Source organism: Malurus melanocephalus, unplaced genomic scaffold (genome assembly GCF_030028575.1).
Source record: "Malurus melanocephalus ecotype Western Australia unplaced genomic scaffold, MMel_1.1 scaffold_82, whole genome shotgun sequence".
NCBI lineage: Eukaryota > Metazoa > Chordata > Aves > Passeriformes > Maluridae > Malurus > Malurus melanocephalus.
In genome coordinates this window covers 2,402,997-2,418,291 of record NW_026623314.1, presented here as the reverse complement: position 1 = coordinate 2,418,291, position 15,295 = coordinate 2,402,997, and the positions used below count along the sequence as shown (strand labels likewise).

At 35.2% G+C, this 15,295-nt stretch overlaps 1 protein-coding gene across 2 annotated transcripts in view; it reads left to right on the top strand.

Annotated features, from left to right (window-relative positions):
* Positions 1-15,295, top strand: part of UBR2 (ubiquitin protein ligase E3 component n-recognin 2) — a 55,139-nt gene that overhangs the window by 6,412 nt on the left and 33,432 nt on the right. The window contains exons 3-11 of one of the 2 annotated variants that reach the window (XM_057367679.1): positions 1,426-1,504; positions 2,973-3,086; positions 5,863-5,990; positions 6,235-6,373; positions 8,074-8,136; positions 9,416-9,536; positions 12,147-12,254; positions 13,781-13,869; positions 14,714-14,812. In XM_057367679.1, the coding sequence (XP_057223662.1) occupies positions 1,426-1,504; positions 2,973-3,086; positions 5,863-5,990; positions 6,235-6,373; positions 8,074-8,136; positions 9,416-9,536; positions 12,147-12,254; positions 13,781-13,869; positions 14,714-14,812 (940 nt within the window). Of the gene's footprint in view, positions 1-1,425; positions 1,505-2,972; positions 3,087-5,862; positions 5,991-6,234; positions 6,374-8,073; positions 8,137-9,415; positions 9,537-12,146; positions 12,255-13,780; positions 13,870-14,540; positions 14,640-14,713; positions 14,813-15,295 lie in introns of both variants that reach the window. The other variant, XM_057367680.1, reaches the window with a different exon arrangement.

The following is a 15,295-nucleotide window of genomic DNA, read 5'->3' as shown; positions in this document are numbered from 1 at the left end:
TAACATACATAGATGGAGTCTCTCAATTTTTTTTAATCAGGAAGCATTTGATTCCTGTTGTGTGTTATTTTTTTTTAACTTATAGCTGGTAATGAAGAATAATGACAGTTTAAGCATTTGTGGAATATATAAAGAATATACACRTATAAATAATTGTTTTTTAAGTCCACATCAAATCCACAGTGGATTTTCTATGCAGTTGTGCAACTTACAGTCTGCTTCTGCTTTAGGTGTAGGCACAGTTAACTTGTTTGAGATATTACTTATTACTGAATTTGTAAGTACTGCYGCAAGTTTAGAGCTCTGAGGAATCACCATTCAGTATTGTAGAACCGATTTACCAAATCCTGCAGGCACATTGTTGCATTAAGTGGTGGTTTTAAATTTTTAAATTAAAAAAAAATGCCATGAATATAAACTATTCTAAAATGGAAGAGCTTTCTATAATCTTGCTTTGACATTTTCACTTTTAGTGGCTCTTCTGGAGAAAACAAATGTGAAAATAGTACTTTATGCATTGCAAGTCATGGTTGCCTGATGATCCTTCCATAACTTACTTGGTTAAATGAAATTCAGAGAATTTTTAATAATAAGATTTTAGTGATCTCTAGTGTTTTCTTTTAAACAAAATAAGCAGTTTCTCTGAATTTTTGTTTTAATAATAATCATCATAAGACAGACATTTTCCTGCTAGTTATTTTACATTGCAAAACCTAACTTCCTGAACCTTGAGGTGCCTTGGAGTCAGTTGCATTACACAAGTTCATGCTTTGTCAGTATTTTTCAGGGAGACAGTTAAATATAATGCATAATTATCTAATTTGTTTAGCCCTTTCTACTAGAAATATTACTCTGTCTAATACAGCAGTGTTTGTAGACAGGACCTTATTATGGTCTCTGCTCTGGTTGAGGAGATTGTGTTCTTGCAGCTCTTCAGTGATCTTTTAAGGCTGAACTTAAAGCAGAGGTTTGATCTGGTCTGTTGCATGTGATCATTCTTCCCAGTGTTCGGTGAAAAATGTCTTCTCTGGTTGCTGGAGATCATTAATGCTTTTACTGTGTACTTGAGAGAACTTACTTGGTTTTATACTGTTTGCSTGTCTGTTCTGGGTTATGTAATTCTTMTCTTTRCTTGCCTTTMTACTTGTCTCASCTCTTGAAGGSAATGTCTATATTACCCAGGCAGACATACTACCCACATAATATTTTAAAGCCTCTTCTGTTGGGAGAACAGATTTTTTTTCTAGTTAATTTTTTCCCCCTCTTTGGAAACCATCCGTTTCTTCTTTCAGAGTAATATATACATCACCAGTATATGTCAGAAGGTTTATACTGGTGATATTTGAAAATTACCTGTTGTAAAATGTGTAATTAAAGGCAAAAGCAAGTGTTAATATTTTTTTTTTCTGTTGTTGCTGTTCTTAGAGACTGCGCAGTTGACCCAACCTGTGTATTGTGCATGGAATGCTTTCTTGGAAGTATTCACAGAGAGCACCGATACAGGGTTAGTGATCCTGCAGGAGTGTGTGGCATGTTCATTAGTGATATTGTCTGTGTGTGTGTGTGTGTGTGTGTGTGTATGTGTGTGAAACAGTTTCAAGTTTAAGAATATATACATTATTTCCAAATACTGAATGAATACGAAGTTTGGAATGTCTACAGTAATCCTGTGTGAAGTTGAGTGTTTTAATCTGAGTCTAACTTGTAGATGTTAACACTAAAATACTGGTCAATTAAATTTTATGTGCAACAGTTAGGCTTACAAATGTTGTTTTTAACACAAGCTCTTTAGTGAATTTTACAGCTTTAGACTTGGGTTTTGAATTGTTTTGACTTTTATTGTTTTTAAAAGCTGTTGAAAACCTTTATTAAGAAACCACTTCTATTTAAAGCTTAAACATAAAGKTAAAATAGAAAACTAAAACTGAAAATGCTGTTTATTTTAGTAATATGCTGCTATTAGTAGTACAGATTAGTTAAAAAAACCTGCAAACAAAGCCAAGAAGGCCTAGGTGTGTGTTTAAACTAAGAAGTTAAGTGAAAACTACCAGTGCAGCCTTTCKGTAAGTGTTTTTTTACAATACTGCACTGCTGCTAATGTAAATCTGATCACTACATGGTTACACTGAGCACTAGGATTCAGGATAAAACCCAAGCGCAACAACTTGCATCAAGAAACCCAGTCAGATTTGTTGATATCAGCATACAGGTTTTTAGTTTTTGAGCCTAGTGAAATAACAAGTCTAGGTAAAATCCAGTAGTATAAGAAAATGTTCTTTCAAATGCCCATYTAATTTTGTTATTAATTTGGTAAGGTGTACCTGTATGTATAGAATRTATCAAATATGCCAAAAATAGGTGAAAGAAGAATTCTTCTATGAATCAGTTAATAGTTGTGATTAAAAAAGAGTATTATTACAGTTATTAACTTGAGGTGGTCTTAAATTCAAAATAAATTYTGTTAAAACTCTGTAAATATATCATCACAATTTTCCAATGCTTTTGTTCTGCGCTCACTTAGGTGAACAATTTAAGTCTCTCAATTTCTTTTGTCATAAAGCACATCTTTTACTCAGTGTTTAATAGTGCCATGTGAAATTATTKAGCTTTGTTCAGATTAAAAATGTGAGAACTGGGAATAGCATAGATGCCATTGAAAGTAACAGACTCAGAAAATTTAAATTTTAGGGAAACCCCACAGCCTTCAGGTGGGGCAGAATGAAGGTGTTTGAAGGTGTTTTGTTGTTTAGGGTTTTTTCGGGTTTTTTTTTTGACATAGGCACACTGATGAGACAGACAGACTTTCAACTGTCATAAAAGTAGACATGTTTTTTCTGCTATTTTAACAGAGTACTGTCTAAAGCTATCAGGAGTTGTGATCACACATTTGTAGTATAGCTGTGGCTACTCATTTCTTAATGTGCATATATATACATGTTCAGATGAACTACTTTGTTRTTAAATAATTTTAGATGACAACATCAGGTGGAGGAGGTTTCTGTGACTGTGGTGATACAGAAGCTTGGAAGGAAGGTCCTTACTGTCAAAAGCACGAACTTAACACTTCAGAAACAGCAGAGGAAGAGGTAATTGAAATTCAGGCATCATGTTTCAAAACATTGTTAACTGTGTATATATGTGTGTGTGTGTATAAATAATTCACATGAGGTTATTTTTAGTCTTGTGTACTATGCATGAGAGGCTGTAGGAACTTCAATAGTTWTATTTGATAATTATGTCTTAACTTAAGAAGTTCCTTAAAATTTTATTTTCTACAAGACTTTATTTTTTTATGTTCTTGGTCACCTCTGCAGCTTTAGTTCTGTTTCTTTGTTCTTCTGTATATTCTGAGAGGTCGAGGGATCCTGCCATGTGCCAAAAGAAATAAGCCTGTATGTAACTGTGTGCACCAAGAAGTCAAATTCAGCTGCCTGTGCAACAAATATTCTGGTTCTTACCAAAGTAAAGTGTACAGATTTTTTAAARTCAAAATACCTTGCTGTCACAGGAAAGTCATAATGGAGATGAAAGGTAGAGCTCTCTAAAAGCTTGTTTGGTATAGAGAAGGTAAATAGAGAACAGATCTTCACCAYAGAATCAYAGGATAACAACTTGGACATATTAAATGCAAAAMCACATGCCTTTACAGTAGGAACTCAAGCTGTAGGACTAACCAGTGCAAAACACTACTGTTGTTCAAACTTTTTAAATGTTCAAAAGGAAATTTAACATGGTTGTGGAGGGAAAAATTACTAATGGCCATTTAAAATTGGAGATGCCATATTTGGTGTGGGACATGTTAGTGTCTTAAGTTACTGGAAACTAAAGAAGCATTTTCTCTACTGCTTATACTCTTCTWAGCTGTTATTACATCTCAGGAATGAGTGTGGCTAATTGGGCTTCTGACCTAGCCACTCACATCTGTTCTTACACAGTATAACTTCTGTGAGATTTTTTTAAAGGGAAAATAYAAGGCAAGCTTTTGTAGTAATTTTGCTGATCTGATGGTGTAAGTGAAGCAACTGTAATTGTATTTTCAGTGACAGTGATCCTTCTAAAATCTGTTCTCAAGTCTCTCAGCCCTAAGACTCTAGCACTGCTGCTGGACTCGCCATTTGGTCTACATGCCAGTTTACATTAGTAAGCAGCCTTAGGAAATTTTTGTGAAATCTTGAGTGGACTTCTGTGCCCAAAGATACTCACACAGTGAGTGTGCCTGACAGAAAAATCAAGGTTCTGGGCAGGCTTTGTGTTTCTTCCCCATAAACCATGGACATTGAGATCTCTTGTGCAGTCTTGTGTTGGAGGTTGTTTAAGGATGATTTGTTGAGCATTATTGGAGCCTGTGCTCTGCTTTGCCCAGATATGTGTCTTTGTTGAAAGTGCTGGAAATGGAGGGAGTGCTGCTGCTTACTGTTTGCCTTTGCTTTTGGTGACTGATAGTATTCCATACCCTGGATATATTTTAAATGAAGAAAAAAGAAAGAGAAATGGCAGTTGTTAGCACTCTTGTAAAGCTTCCAAATATTCTCGAAGAGTCTTGGGGTRTAGGGGATAAACTTGACTTGTACAAGTGAATTGCTGACTCTCAAGAGCATCCTGTAGATGATGCAGACTTAATTTGAGAAAAGATTATTGTGGCCATTTTTATACCACCCAAGCTGCAGTGAAACACAGAATTTAGTATTAGGTAATCCTAAACTAGAAATTGGGCCATTATTAAATATTTTAATTGGCTAACAATTATACCTGCTTCAAAATAGCAAATGATGAACTGAGTCAGTGACCCAGAGCATAGTGTATGTCCAGGTGACCTGCAGGCCATGCAGTGTTCCTTTTCCAGGTTGGTGGAAGAGGAACTAGTTGTTCTTAAAATTTCGATACAGTAAAAGGCAGCTTCCTTAAGAGAAGAGATTTTTAATGTCTTCTATTTGCAATCCTTGAAATGGGCTAGAGAGAAATGGTGGCAGTACCTGCATGATCTGATTCTGAGTTGCCAGTGGTTCTAATTTGCTGCTCCAAAAAAGTAGTCCATTTGACTTGGCAGACTGAGGCAACTCTCTTCTTCCTTCCCCTCCTTAATCACATTCCCACAGCTTCAGCAGCCTCCATTCTGCTCTGGCACAGAGAGCAGGACAAGTTTGTAGGAGCTGCTGCAGTTTTCAAATGGAGAGCATAGAAAGGGTACAAATGTGTACATGGTCCACAGACAAAAGGGGAGCAGCTGTCTGTGAGCAAGACTGAGACATGGTCAGATCATTATGAAACACCTACTTACATTTCAGCAGTTAATTATTTATATACTGCCGCATATAAGAGACGTGCATCATAAATCATGATGCCAGYGTGTTGTGTGTTGTATAAGCTTGGGTAGATAAGACATGCCTTTTAATGCATGCTGCATATAAAACAGGACAAGAGATGCATGGTCGTTTGTATTCTGCAGTTTACTAATATTGGTAAGTGGAACAAAAGATACAGGGATTTGAARTTATGGTTTTGAAGGCATAGCAGAAGAAGCAGATTTTAATAAAGCTGAGGTTAAAAGTTYTTCCAAAGGACTATCTTAAAGGAGTGAGAACAAGGAGAGTTAGAATGGAGGAATGTGTGAAAATGTAAATGGATGATCAGAGGCGAGTTAGCATTCAGGTATTGAATGTTAGAYTAGAGCTTTGGTGACAGCGTAGAACTAGAAGAAGAAAACAAGATGATTATTGATGATGTTCCTTTCAACTGAAAAGTCATTTAAAGAAAGACATCATTAAAGATGCTTACATCATCTTTGATAGGGAGAGGTGCAAATTTGACAGTTGCTTTGAAAGTAATTTAATTTCTCATTTTCTATTTATATTTACTTTCCAGGATCCTCTTGTGCAGTTACCAGAAGATATGGTAGCAAGAGCTTATAATATTTTTGCCATCACATTTAAATATGCAGTAGATATATTAACGTGGGAAAAGGAAAATGAATTGCCTGGACTAGAAATGATGTAAGTATAATATTTGTCTTCTACCATTTAGAGACTTACAGATATATACAGTTGAAAATGCAAGTTCTGATTTTAAGTATCTTTCCTGCCTTTGCTAAAATTGTCAGAAATATTTCGTAGACAATGATTATAATAGATTTGTATTTGTCATGTTTTTTACTTTGCTTTTACTTTTAACTTTGCTTTGAGTGACATAAATTCARTCGTTGCTTTGAGTGACATAAATTCAATCATTGCTTTCAAGTGAGAAGAGTGACACTTACTACTGCATGCTGTTTAACGATGAAGTCCATACCTATGAACAAGTTATTTATACTCTTCAGAAGGCTGTCAACTGCACACAGAAGGAAGCCATTGGTTTTGCAACAACAGTAGATAGAGATGTAAGTGAATTAATTGTTAGAACTATTAATTACCTTGACCTAATGTTTGTTTTATGACTWTACTTACTTTAGTTTGTTTTCCCAAAGCGTGTGTTTAATGTGAGTCTGTGAGTCCTGTGTGTCTCACCATCCTAAAATGTCTTGATACTAAGCACTAAATGTCTTAGTGCCTAAATACTCATTGGCCAATCCAAACCAGACTTGATTCTGAATGTATCAGGTAAAGGTATTCCAGATAGTCTTCTAAGTATAAATACCAGAGTGTTTTTCACTCCTCTGTCAAACACAGGCTCCAGCTTTGGCCCTTCCCTTACTGACCTAGGGGAGCTGACATTGAAAGAGCTCCTAAAAGTGCTCCAAATCTAGGAAGTGCTTTTCAGAGTAATACCAGTCAAGTGTGAGGGATAAAATCCATAACTGACTGCTTTTGTTGTGGTGCTCATGGAACTATTCATGGTTTATGGTTTCTTTTTTTAATTTAATTTATTTTTTTTCTTCATAATTGTCGGATTATAACGGCAAGAAAAAGTTAAAGCATTTTACACAGTTTTTAGGAAGAACAGTGAGTTCAGAATCACTATGTGCTGAATATGATTGTAGCTAGTTATTTCAGTTTCAGAAGCACTCTGTCAGCTGGGTTTGTRTAGTGACTCCTGTGCATTTTTTTCAAAGAAAGTGATACTTTGCAGGGCAACTGCACCTTGTTATTTTTGCAATGAACCTGTAAGCAGTTGACATGAAAAATGAGTGTCTTTTTCACTTGACTTATTGGCTTGTGCCTTTTTTTTTGGGGGGGGCAGGTGCTGTGGGCAGAAAATCTCTTCCAAAATGACAATGAGAATCTCATTTTGGGTGGTTGAAGTACTTCAGGGAGGTCAATGGAGCAGGAAATAAAACCACTTTATATTACTTAACACTGAACTAGATTTTGGATTGGTATTATCACTGCTCTGTTTTTTGTGATACTGGTAACCAAATGATTCATATCTGATCCCTGAATATGTGCTCACCTGAGCACATGCTGTGTAATGTAAGAAATACTCAGATTTTTCCCTACTGTTGATCCCTACTACTTTTAAATACCTACATGAGTGCATTTATATGTGAGCATGTATGTGAAAGAAATGAGAATATTATGCTTGAAGCATTGATCTGGGATCAGACCAGATGTAAAATACTGTTGGGCTTTCCTGTTTGTARTACACTATAAACTCAATTTACTATCTATTTTGATGTATGGATTGACACTATAGAAAGATTGAAAACCTTCCTTATGGAATATACAAGTGCTTCAATTGTATGTTTAAAAGACCAATTAACTTTAATGTCTGCTTTTTAAAGGGCACTGAAATATCTTCAAGTTATATCCAAACTAATGATTAATGCCTTTGTACTAAAGTTTTCAGAATTTTAATAAGTGTGGTTACATCTTTAGAACAATGTTATGCACAGAAAATTTAATGTAGCAGGTAACTGCATAGGTAGTGCAATTTATCTTCTTTTGAAAAGTATAGGGTGCATTTAGGAAACCCAGGTATGTAACTGTATCCAGTACTTTAAAAAGTGCAAACAGCRTTGAAGGCAAAGTAGTTAACATGCATCTGAAGCTTTTACTGTGTATTTTATACTAATGTAAAATACAGCATTGGAACTTTTTGCATAGAAGATGGTGGTAATGTCACATCTTTACGAATTTACAGGGCCGTAGGTCTGTTCGATATGGAGACTTCCAGTACTGTGATCAGGCAAAATCAGTAATAGTGGTAAGTAATGGTGATAAGGGATATTATCTATACTTGTCTCATCTTAAGCAAAAAGAGGCTTTCCTACACAGTTTGTGATATGGTTATCATAATGATTCATATTTTAATGRTATAAAATGTTGGAGATACTATTTACAATTTGCACAGTAGAGGTATCAGAATATTCGTTTCTGGGGTTTTTGTTGTTAAGTTTTTTGTTGKTTTTTTTTTCCCCCTAYTATGGCCTACCTCACACCCMAAATAATTTTCTAAAAAGAAGTTTGTAGACAATTTTTTCGTTCATAAAAGAGAATGTGACTKGGAACTTTAAACGTAATCTTTTATAATTACATGCCAGTTCAGATCAGTGAAATTAAATCATTATAGTTTTTCTCCTATAGTGTGAAGTTGCTTATGTCTTCCACAGTAACAGTTGCAGAAATTATTACTGATTGAATCTGGACAGCAGATTCAATCTGTGCRGCAGTGTGAAACTGCAAATACTTCCATTGTGCATCTCTGTTCATTTGTAGATATATATATGTTGATATCTATATATTGCAAGATTCTTCCRTGTAAAACATAAGAATAATGTTTTCTGTTTAATTTTTCTTTAACTGCTGCAGTGCAGTACTTAGTCACATTAACTAAATGGTTTATGTATAATACTGCAACCACTGAAAAACAAATACTGCAATTAGAGCTACTGGTCTTTAACTATTTAAGGTATTTTGAAAGTAATAGCATATTTTTAAAGATAATGTGGCGCAGTTTTTTTAAGTTGCTGCCTATGCAGGCAAAGAACAAATTGCTTTTATGTGTAACATCTAATTGTTATACTTTCTAACACATAGATGAGGGTGAATTCTTTCTTGTTTTAACTCTGTGTATTTATTTGTATTTTTGAAAATAGTCTTTGAACAGCCAGTTTCCATGATTGGCTGCTGTGCGACTTGCATGTYATGTTGTGAGGGACAAACTGTTATGGCTATCTTGGGTTATGCATGGGATTGCTTATCAGCAAAATGCAGCAGATCAGTGTGGGCATTGATAACCAGCCAAGAGTGGAAAATGGATTGGCCTAAATATGTTGATATTGCATAATAAGGTCCTTAAAATATTAATAGGATAAACAAAGTTCAGACTTTTTTGGGTTTGCTATGTAGGTGTTAGTAATTAGAATATGTATTAATATTACAAATTRTGAAAATTAATCATAGAAATGCTGCATTACTGTATGGAAGTATATGCCAGTCCTCATTTAAATATGCATTGCCTCCTTTTTCCTTTTCTTTTTAAGAGAAATACCAGTCGTCAGACAAAGCCATTGAAAGTGCAAGTTATGCATTCATCTATTGTTGCCCATCAGAGCTTTGGTCTGAAGCTCCTAACTTGGCTTGGCAGTGTTATTGGATATTCAGGTGGGCAAAATTGACCTTTTTGAGAGAAGTTAGAGAATATTTGTGAGAGGAGCTGATTTTCTGGAGCAATTTTGTCTACTTATTACAGATATGTRATGTATGAGGTAAAGCTATTAATAACTTGTCAGACTTCATTCTATTTTCTCTTACTGGAGTGCTGCTCTKAATTCTAACTTACATGTGAAAGTGCTACCAAGCTTACATCGTTTTTTTTCTGTTGAGTTGCTGTTGAACAGAAAGCTGAGACTTGCTGTCAAATGCAGTATGCCAAAAAGCTATTTTTTCAGTCCCTAGTTCTTTTTAAATGAATGCAGTAAGCTGAAAATAACCTGTCTGATTAGATAAAACAAAATTATTCAGAAGTAATTTGATGAATGATGATGAAAGTGATTGCTTTAGATTTTTTGCTAGGTAGAACAGAGAAAATGCAAGGAATTCTGAAGGGTTTTGGTGAGYATAGAAGCTGACAAAGTCTTAATCAGATTTTTTGGAAAGAGATTTCTTCAAAGGAATTAAGATGCACAGTATCAGATTTTATGGAAATACTTGGTTTTTGTTTTGACTTGGTTCCTCCTTTTTGCTGGTAAATCATAAGATTGTGAAGATGTAGGGTATGAGGGGAAATAAAAAGAAAAGTGACAAACTGCTGATATGTAGAAATACAGATAGAGAGCCCCTTTGCAATTTTGTGTTCTATGCATCTGGAAATGTTAGCAAGAAGTATTAGCAAAGCATGTTCAGCTGTCATATTGCACYTATGTTCTGCATAGGTGCAAGATTCCTTCAAAGACCATRTGTTTTATTAGACTGATAGGTAGAAAACTAACCAATGTTTCAGTCACAGGCTCTTTACAACATGTTCTTGTTTTTGAAATRTAAATAGTTTATGTTTGTATGAGTTTTATACATAAGTAAATAAAACTTTTGAATAAAAGTTATGTATGGTAGCAGTTTGTTCAACTATTTGACAGTGTTGCTGGTAAACAGTAGGTATTAATAGAATGTAGTTGTGAGGATCTCAGAAGTTAATTTCTGAGATATATTTTCCTTTCAGTGAAACATGTAGGCAGGCACTGTCTTTCTCATTTTCTTTAAGCCCAGTCTTGTGCCACATCATTTGTGCCATGTGCCGCAGTCATTAATTTTCAGTACTAAATGACAGTTGCAAAAAAGTAATTTGAATATGTCAGTGGTGTCTCAAATTACAGAGGAAAGCACTGAATTTTGTTTGACTCGTGTGTATAGTGTTTCTGAAGTTCTGAAGAGTTTAGCTCGTTAAATGCTGTGTTCTTTATGATTCAGAATGGCAAAACCCATGTTTGATCATAAACAGCACACATAGATTTTGTCTGGGACTGATGTGCTCATTTACTTGAGCTGCCTTCCAGATCTTGAGATGCAGTCTTGCAATGTACTCTGGGGTCTGGTTCTGTGAAATGCACTTCTGAAAATGCTGGTTTCCGTTAGCTGTTTAACAAACTCACCCAAACAACTAAATTCTGCTCAATATTTTAAACAGCCTGTTACCATTTATCTGTAATATGGCATGATAGAGTTGCACTGCTTAAATGGTTACACTGAAATGTCCCTGAACAGAGGACAAGGGGCTGGTGGAGGAGCCTTTTGCCATGCCAAGGTCAGGTTGGATGATTGATATCAAAGGAATGAAAAATTTGTGTCATTAAAATAAAAAKGAAAAAGCCTTACTGTGGAACTTCATCCTTCCTTCTTCAGGARTTAGTGTCTATTTGACAACTGCTGAACAATGCAGCACTTTCCATTTATTTGTTATCGTTCATAACAGTACCTGGAATTGAATTCTGTAAGGCAAAAAGGAATAACCCCAAACTGCTCTAGGGGTTCTCAGAGCATGTATTAGTGCACCATGCAGCACATGGTATGGTGTATGTGGCACTAAGCCACTACCCACTCTGCCTAAGGAGCTGAGATGCCAAGCAGGGTGTGGAAATAAGGGCTCTGTAAGCCACATACTTCTCAGGGAATATGCATTACCTCTAGTGCAAAGCCAGATTGAACATCTTTAATAGGACCRTGTCTGGGTCGTGCTCTGTTGCAGATACAGACTCATCTGCGAGCATATAATAATGTACTTGTTCGTGTAATTACAATTACTGCTTCTTCCCATTACAAAAAATATGCAGAGAAGCCTTAAAATGGTAGCAACTCCTAAGTGAAAACAAAAAGCTCCTACATTAAGATATGAGTTATTTTCTATATGAATTATATTTTGCTTTTGATAGAAGTATAAACAGAAAAAATAAAACCTGGAAAATTAGTCTGCTATGTAACTATTTCTTATTTTAGTAAGCCAGCAGCATTTTTAAGGAAGCACATTTCGATTAACTTTGAAACAAATCATTGTGTTTGGCAATTTTCACTATGTTCCTAATGTTCCATAAGGCTAGTGTGAAACTTGCAARGTATGAAGTATTTGTGTTTGTGTCAGCAAAATATGAGTGCTGTTATTCAGTTGTCATGGGAGKGAGGGCAGTGTGAGGGCTTCTGTGTTCTATGAAAATTTCAGTATGTCAAAATAGCATATGTTTGAGTTTAAGCTGTAACTAACTTGTATCATTTCTCTTCATTAAGATGGCCTTCGCCGAATATTGTGTCAGGTTGGTTTGCAAGAAGGGCCAGATGGTGAAAATTCTTCTCTTGTAGATAAGCTGATGCTGTATGATTCCAAACTGTGGAAAGGTGAGTTTTCTCAAAATTCTGGAAAATGCTAAAGAATGCTATGCATGAGTTTTCCTTTTATTGTATCTGCTAATGTTTGATGGTTACATCATGTGGTGTACTATGGATAATTTTGCTTAATTTTTATAATTTCTCCCTTCATGATACTCTACCAGGTRTATCCTGAGACAAGAACACAGAGAGAATGTTTGGAGATGAAGTTGGTTTTAGGTCTAATTTTTTTAAGTGGTCTGACATTAAGACTGACTTGAATATGCAGATGACAGTGATAGTTAAGGGAAATTTGGGTAAATAATAGAGAAATTGGAGTTGTCTGATTTATAGGAGCTCAGTGTTCATTTTGTATCTACCAAAATGSCTATTTTTAAGGGATAAGGAAGGGTCTTTCTGCATTGACTTGTGCTTGTGTTCATGAGGTATTCAAGTGTTGTGAGAACATTCAGTGAAAACTACTGTTCTGTTGTTTTAGAGCTCTAGAAACTTTGAAAGGCTGTTTGATATAATGGMATTGGCTGGAAAAGTTGTGATTTTAAGGAAAGGGAGATAGTTAATATCTATTTCCTTATCAATTTTGTGTCTGATTTGATATCCTAAAAGGATGTGTAAAGCCAGGAGTAAGAATGAAAAGAACAAAGAAAAGTTACAAAATTACGTAATATTTCTGTCTGGCGAACTTCCTGGAGTACCAATAAAATAAGTAAGAAGTAAGGTGGAAAGTGGATGTAGAATGGAGACAATGATTATTTAAGGTTTTCTTTATCTAATACCTTTATCTTGAGAATGAAGTCCTGGCACTGCAAATTTTGTAATCTGAAARGTACTGCTTTTGTGGGGCATTACATTTTTAATACAGGTTTTCTTAGGATAATGTCTTTCATGTAAGCAAGGAGTAATTTTTGTATTTCTATTTCAACATCAATATTTTTCTACTTTTTCTTGTCTTCCATAGTTACCCTGCATTAATTAAGTAGTGTCATGGCTTTTGATTTATAAGTGAGCTACGGAAAGAAATTATACATATGTGCATTTGTTTCCAAGCTACATAGAGATGAATATCATTTGTACTGATAATACTTTCTAGGATGCTGTTTAGACAGACTAGAAATTCAGAGCTAGCTAAGCTGTTCGTGTTATGGAGATGTTCACAACTAGGAAAATTTGTTGCAGTTCACAAGACTTCTCATAACAGTACTCTCCTCTACTCCCTGGGCCATCTAAATCCCCTGTAYATCCTGAGAAGGAACAGAGTTCTGTTCTTGTTTTGCTGACTTCCTTTATATTTGATGATATACATTCCCATTCAACAGTGTTATCTTATGCAGGAGTAATAAATAATGCCTCTTGAAGAATTTTGGTTTATGTATTCTTCTTCATCCTGTGCTACCACCTGACAGACTTAATCAAAGTGTCTTTTACTCTGAAATACACATTTACCTCATTCTGTAGAAGATTACTTTTATAAATGTTTCCATAATATATTGATAGAAAATAGTGACATGCAATATTTCATTCAATTTTCTTGACAGGAGCTAGAAATGTGTATCACCAGTTATTCATGAGCAGTCTACTTATGGATTTGAAATACAAGAAACTTTTTGCTATCCGCTTTGCAAGGGTAAGTATCTTCCTTACAAAGAGCTATTAAATGCTAAAACTGTCTAGTGAAGAGAGTCTAGTTAGCATACAGTGATTTAAATGACCTGTTACCTGAATTTTTTTCCTTTTTATGGAAGTGAAAACTTGAAATGAAATGTTGAAAATCTTATTTTACTCTTCAATATATTAGTTCTAATGGCATCTCATCTCCTGGGAAGAAAATGGCCTTTCAGACACCCAAGAACTAAAGCAGTTCAGACATTTTTGTTTTCACCATCAGCTGTGCAGGCTATCGCTTCCTAAGCTAATCGCTGCTCATTGTTGAGGTGTAAGCTGTTAYAGCACTGCTCAGAAATAGTGCTGAAATTCAGTTATGCTGATTAGTATTTCTTCAGTAACCTGTATTTAAAATGCTTTAAATCAGCACTGCAAAATTCTGCTCACTCTGYTGCAGACAAATAACTTTCTTGAGTAAAAAATAAAATACTAGCCTTTATTGTGAAAATGAAAGTGAGTAGATCTCACACGCGAGCAGATTAAGTTGTCATATTCTTTGTAYAAAATACCCATATAATAATCCGTTAAAGCTACTCTTCTATTTTTCATGGCATTAAAGTTTCCCAGAGCAGACATTTAAGTTAAAAAATCAGGTCAGTGTGGATTAGAGGTGAATTTCCCCTTGTTGTTTAGAATTACCGGCAGTTGCAGAGAGATTATATGGAGGATGATCACGAACGGGCAGTATCGGTGGCTGCTCTGTCTGTCCAACTCTTCACTGTACCTACTCTGGTGAGTAGTGCCTGTCTTTCTTTTAAAAACTGATAGTTGGCACTCCTTGCCTTTTTTTGCCTCCTTCTTAATAGAACTATGAGCGATTGCAGAGTGATTTTATGAAAGATGACCACGACAGAGAGCTCTCAATTGCTGACCTCTCGATACAGATATTCACAGTGCCTTCTCTTGTAAGTACTAAAAGACCAAAAAAGGAAATCTTTATTTGTTAAAAGCCTCTCAAGGTTCATAAATCAAGGCTGCAGATTTCTTTAACATTACTGTGAAAATGCAGAGCAGTCAGACTGTTTGCATACATTGTTAGAAGTTTAAGCATTCAACATTGGAAGTTTCAGTCTGGCTTCCCAGAGTGGGCTGGTTTTGGTTTTTCTTTTACTTTTTTTTAGAAAGGTGCTTTCACATTTATTTAGAGATACACACACATAACATTTAAATTCCTCATCATACTGAGTTACTGTTTGTAGGAATCTGTATTACAGTTTGCAAATCATGGTTTTAGAGCACCATTCTGGTGCAGTTTTATAGGTGATCCACTTTATATTCATTTTTCCAATCAACACAAGTGCAAGCAAGAATTGTCTCCTGATGTGGCCTACTTCCTTTGGTACATTGAGTCTCAAGACAGTACCTTCTGTCAGATTTCCAGTTAATTT